Genomic DNA, 6,000 nt, shown 5'->3' with positions numbered 1-6,000 from the left:
AAAGCGCTATATAAATATAAATTACAACAAAATCAGATTGAGGTTCAAAGGTGTGTCATCCATTTGTTCTTTCAAACCTTGTGATAAAGCTACATTTTTCATAAATAATATTCCCCCAAAGGACAACCAAGAAAGTTTTGGGTTCCCTTCCTGCAACCCATGAGCCTTCTGTGTGAAGTTTGTATGATCTCCCCATGCTGGCAGGGGTTTACTCCGGGCACTCCGGTTTCCTCCCACCTCCTGACGAGGGCACGGGAAGACAACAAAACAAAATTTAAGCCTTTAAAATATTCCGAGAGAAGTCAGTAAAGATTGAACGAAAGATAAATGAAGAAGAAGAAGCCAACTCTTGAATCATTTGCTCATTTTTATTCAGCAGATTTTTAATATAATGCAAAGGACCGATATTAAGGAAACAAATTGGAAACACCGTTTCTGCTACCGAGACAGAAGGAAGAGAACCGTTGAACTTTACAGAGGACGAGAGAGCGAGGGAGAGAGAGGAAGAGAGAGCCATGGTGACGATCAAAAAAGCTGCAGCGCTTGGCAACTGTAACCACTGGTTGCGAAAGTGTGACAAGAAATAAACGAGAAAACGTTCCTCACTTCATCATCACAGAGATCTACATTGAAAACAAAGTCATGTTTCTTCATCCGTGCTGCCGCGTCGATAAAAAGAAACGTCGTGAAAGGTTTCATGAGCGTTACGTGGAATTCATCAAAGCTTTAAAACGGCAGAAACCAGTCATACGTGTTGACGCTACGAGGGCAACAGACGGTGTATGTTCTCGGATGATTCTCATTTCTCTTTGCTAGCGCGCCCGACAGCAGCTACGAGAGCTGAGCAAGATAAACTGGAGGGATTAAAAATGCTTGTAATCGTTCTTTTCGTTTTTTTGACTTCGTCTTCTGTCCAGTGAGTCACCCGTGTCTTTGGAATGGTGTTGATTGGATGGTTTGCTTTTTTTTCTTTTCTTCTCCTTTTGCTTTAACGCCTGTAACCGAACTCGTCGGCGTCGTCTGCACGGAAGTCTCCGTAGCGCCAGATGTTGAGCTGGTGGAACACGAGACAAAAAACATTCAGACAAGTAAAAGTTGTTCAAAAGTAACAATTTATGTCTATACATACATGTTTATTTACTTAAATAGGTTCTCAAATGTTTCCAAATGCCAAAATAAATATAATCAGGCTCATTATGTAATGCCACAGAGTCTCTAAGTAATACTGCGGAGCCTCTGGGAGTAATAGTGCGGCTACTCTGAGAGTAATACCGCGGAGCCTCGGGGAGTAATACAGCGGAACCCTCGGGGAGTAATACCGCGGAACCCTCGGGGAGTAATACCGCGGAACCCTCGGGGAGTAATACCGCGGAACCCTCGGGGAGTAATACCGCGGGGCCTCGGGGAGTAATACCGCGGGGTCTCGGGGAGTAATACCGCGGGGCCTCGGGGAGTAATACCGCGGGGTCTCGGGGAGTAATACCGCGGGGCCTCGGGGAGTAATACCGCGGGGCCTCGGGGAGTAGTACCGCGGGGCCTCGGGGAGTAAAACCGCGGAGCCTCGGGGAGTAATACCGCGGAACCCTCGGGGAGTAATACCGCGGGGCCTCGGGGAGTAATACCGCGGGGTCTCGGGGAGTAATACTGCGGGGCCTCGGGGAGTAATACCGCGGGGCCTCGGGGAGTAATACCGCGGAACCCTCGGGGAGTAATACCGCGGGGCCTCGGGGAGTAATACCGCGGGGCCTCGGGGAGTAATACCGCGGAACCCTCGGGGAGTAATACCGCGGGGCCTCGGGGAGTAATACCGCGGGGCCTCGGGGAGTAATACCGCGGGGCCTCGGGGAGTAATACCGCGGGGCCTCGGGGAGTAATACCGCGGGGCCTCGGGGAGTAATACCGCGGGGTCTCGGGGAGTAATACTGCGGCGCCTCGGGGAGTAATACCGCGGGGCCTCGGGGAGTAATACCGCGGGGCCTCGGGGAGTAATACCTCGGAGCCTCTGGGAGTAATACTGCGGCGCCTCGGGGAGTAACACCGCGGAGCTTTGGGGAGTAATACTGGGGCGCTTTGGGGAGTAATACTGCGGCGCCTCGGGGAGTAATATTGCGGAGCTTCTGGTAGCAATACTAAGGCGCCTGTGAGAGTAATACTGCGGAGCCTTGGGTAGTAATACTGCGGAGCCTCAGGTAGTAATACTGCGGAGCCGCGGGTAGTAATACTATGGATCCATTGAGAAGTAATACTTTACATCCTCGAGGAGTAATACTATGGCGTGATATAACAGTGTTTTGCCATGTGGCTTCGTAGTTTGCCACTATTTCTACATATTTTTGAGTACCGTGTACAACATACAAAGTAAATAAAACCAGATTAACGCAAGGCTTCAAAAGAGCACTGCTCTTTGAAGAAAAGAAAGTGCACCTTATAGTCCACAAAATATGATAAAAAAAAAAAAGTTATGTTGGCTATAATTTACCACCTATTTAAAGTGATTAAACAAGAATAAATATTTTGTGTCTGATAAATACTGAAAGTCTTTGCTCTAGTGTTTGAATAGAGCGAAACCCTCCAGTGATTATATAGTGCAACTGCTTGTAACCGGTTACACGACAGTTACGAGCCTCGTCTACGAGTCGACACTCTTAATCCACACATGACGGGTTTTAGTTTTTTCATTATCGTTCGCTTTTATGTCGGCTCTGGAACGCTCACCGAGATTCTTAGCTCATTAGCACCTACGCCAATTATCACCTGTTATTACAAGCGAATTAAAGAATCAACCATCGGGGGGGGGCGACACTTTTGTGACTGTGGCCCCGACACCAGCGTCGCGGCGAGCTCGTTGTCGGGGTAACGGCAACGGAGCTGCCGCAGCGACTGGTCACTCCGAGAGGGTGGATAAGTGGAGTTGGATATTTTTTCGCGCCGCTAAATTTAGATCCCATGTCCTCCGCTGAAAATCACGTAGGAGGAGGAGGAGGAGGAGGCCCCGGAGTGAGGCGGCGAGAAGCACAACAATTTATCACGGGAGGCTACGAATGAAGACGTGCATCTGCATATGAAGACATGTTGATGACACTAATTAGCTCGCCAGCGTGAGCTCTGACGCACGCCTGCTCCAAGAAGTGCGGCGGCGTTTACTCCCCTCACACAGCTCTGAGTCCTGCACCGCTTTTTTTTTTCTTTTTCCGACGGCAGATATGATATTAACCGGAGAAAGATAATGCAGCCAGACTCGACACAGACATCTGCCTCACAGACAGAACGTCTTCAAGCCTCCTCGTCTCCGATCCTTAAACATTTTTCGAGCGGCTCGGATGGAAATGCAGAGAGTTGAAGAGACTTACCCTGGAACTCTTGGCAGATTCTTGACTGTTCAGGTACTCCGTCACCTGAAGCACAGAAACACTCATTAGGATCACACGGCGGATTTTAAAGGATTATGGTCGACAACATCTTCGGCGCCACGAGAGCTTCTTTTGAGAATTTGCTCAAACTTTTTTTTTTTTTTCCCCCGCTGGGATGAAAAAAACACCAGTTCAACAGTGTAGGTGAGGGAACAGCAGAAGTTAGATCTACTGCTCAAACTTGTGTTTCTCTCTCGGCAAAATAACTATACGTCGAAAAATCTTTTTATTTCTTCCAATTCACTTGCTTTACGTTGCTGGTCCCGATAGTTCAAATGGTAGCGAAACTTCCGAGTTCAATCTCCGGCCTTGAATTTGTAATTTAGCCTCTGGGATTCCTCCTTTTTCCATTTTCCTTTTTAAACGACTTGTAACAGCATTCAAAACAGTCATAAAACAGCACATGTCAAAACACAGAGTATCCAGTGAAAACATTAAAAAAACAAAACTGTTAGCACAAAATTCTAAAAAGGTTAAAATACTCCACTCTCTACGTTTGTTTATTCTTTTCGATGTTGAGACATTAATTTAAAGTTGTTGCATTAGCCATAATAAGAGGCATTATTTTGATTAATGGGCTAAATCTTTTGTATAGGAATGATTTATATTATTTTATCATTGACACCAGCAAGGTTGTTTTGAAGAATGTAGTACCTCAGTGTTTCCAAGATTTCTTTGACTAGAATAGAGTTAAAAACATGATTCTTCACCCAGAACTATGACAGACCATATTGTTGTCGAGGATATATCTTTATTTTTTGGGGGGTAATATTTACTTTCGATGCTTCAAATAAATGTGTGTTGAACAGATGGTGTGTTTTTGCTAGAACGGCCATCGTTGTACGGACTGGTGATGAGTAATAGTGCGGCGCTGGTCGAGTGGATGACGAGATGCCCACAGTGCTCGCTCGGACCTCGGGGAGCCGTAAACCTCGGGATTAGAACACATCCACACTTCACCTCCAGAATCAAGTTGTAACGACCCCAAAAAAAAATGCAATGAAGTGCAAAGCTGAGGCATTTGAAAGCCATTCGGAGGCTTGTGATTGACGGCGGAAGCTGATAATTAGCGCTCATCTCAGACAATAAACCCTCCTTATGAGAAAGAAAATCACTTAAAAGGCGCAGGCAGCAAACCATTCATTGTGTTCCAGTAATAGATTGAATTGTGCACCATGTTTGTCGGCTTATTATAGTAGCAGATGAGCTGGGGTTCACACTTAGACGCGCGCACGCAGAACAAGAATGCCAGATGTTCGCTGGAGTGCGGAGGAGGCTGGGAAGTATAATTGCATAGCTAGTAGCAGAGGCATGAAGGTTGATTTAATAACTACATGAAGACGTGCAGCTGGGTGTACGGGGTAGAGGGTGCCGACTAAAAAAGGTGTACTAGGCGGCACGAACCGTCATCGGGACCAAGGTCTGGAATCACGTTCACAGTCGAGCATTTGGTCTGCTTTACCACGTGGGAGGAATGTAGCTTAAATACCAACGTTTCTAGATGTTCGGGGATGAGTCTCATCGCACTGGTATGTTGCCCTACTACGTTCTGTTCTCTCCTCGTCATCCCCTCCCATCCCTCCTTCACAGCAGGAGGCCGTCAACACCGATTCTGGCTCGGTTCGAGGTCGCTGCCTATTAAAAGAAAGTTTTTCCTTGCCACTGTCAATCATGGTGATTCTCCGGGACCTGTTTTTCTCTTCTCTAATAAAACGTTAAGTTTTTATGCAACAATTTCTCTTGTCAAGGCTTCAATACAATGAATGGGTATGGAGGCATTTGGATGTTTTAAAGCGTGTAAGAGTTTTGGATGAAGACAAAAACAACTGAGCTCCAGTCGCTACATGAAAACTTATAACTTTAAAAAGGAAACTAATAACTCTGAAAATCCCTACTTAGTTGACATGAGGGTGAGTAGAAAATGAGTGGATTCTGGGTGAACTATCACTTTAAAGCGCTTTATAACGTAAAAAAAACGAATAGATATTGTGCCTTATAATCTGAAAAAAACAGTAATCTACAAAGAAAATACTGAAGCAGCTCCTTCTGAACCACAGAAAGAAACACTTAAATGATTCATGGTTTGGCACTTGAGAACACCATCAGATATTAATTAAATGTTATTTTCTCCATCATCGACTTTTACTAAATATATGCGTCAATAAAAAAAAGGGTTAAATGGAGAGTAATAAATAATGTGCCTTTCTGACCTGGACCGCTGTTTCTGTAGGCGTCAATTTTGTGGATCTAGAATTTAAAAGGTCATGCGGCTTTAATACTTTCTATAGAGAAAGAAAGAAGCACGAGGTGTTCTTTAGTAATTGGTACTTGCACACTCACTCAGGGTTAATATACGCCCTGGAGTCCATTATGGAACTGTATGATATGAGACGAGAAATCAGTCTGATTTAAAGCACTGCTCCACTTGATGCTTCAATAAAACGACGACACGAAAAGATTTGATTTCTTGCGGCAGGAAAAAAAAAAAACAACCCGACATTGATTAAACACAAGAGCTTTAAATTATCTGGAGATTAACAGCTATATGTGACGGAGATAGAAATCACGCTGAGTTCAGTAAATGATGCTG

General features: G+C 45.3%; 1 protein-coding gene across 1 annotated transcript in view; it reads right to left on the bottom strand.

Annotated features, from left to right (window-relative positions):
• Nucleotides 1-354: 354 nt before the first annotated feature.
• Nucleotides 355-6,000, bottom strand: part of snd1 (staphylococcal nuclease and tudor domain containing 1) — a 123,156-nt gene continuing 117,510 nt past the window's right edge. The window contains exons 24-25 of the mRNA XM_087787301.1: nt 3,351-3,395; nt 355-1,054 (exon numbers count right to left, since the gene is read on the bottom strand). Coding sequence (XP_087643427.1) covers nt 989-1,054; nt 3,351-3,395 — 111 coding nt within the window. The 3' untranslated portion in view covers nt 355-988. The remainder of the gene's footprint in view (nt 1,055-3,350; nt 3,396-6,000) is intronic.

This window comes from Callionymus lyra, chromosome 3, assembly GCF_982586985.1.
Source record: "Callionymus lyra chromosome 3, fCalLyr1.hap1.1, whole genome shotgun sequence".
Taxonomy (NCBI): Eukaryota; Metazoa; Chordata; class Actinopteri; order Syngnathiformes; family Callionymidae; genus Callionymus; species Callionymus lyra.
Note: the sequence above shows the minus strand (reverse complement) of the source record. Positions and strands in the feature narration are given on the sequence as shown.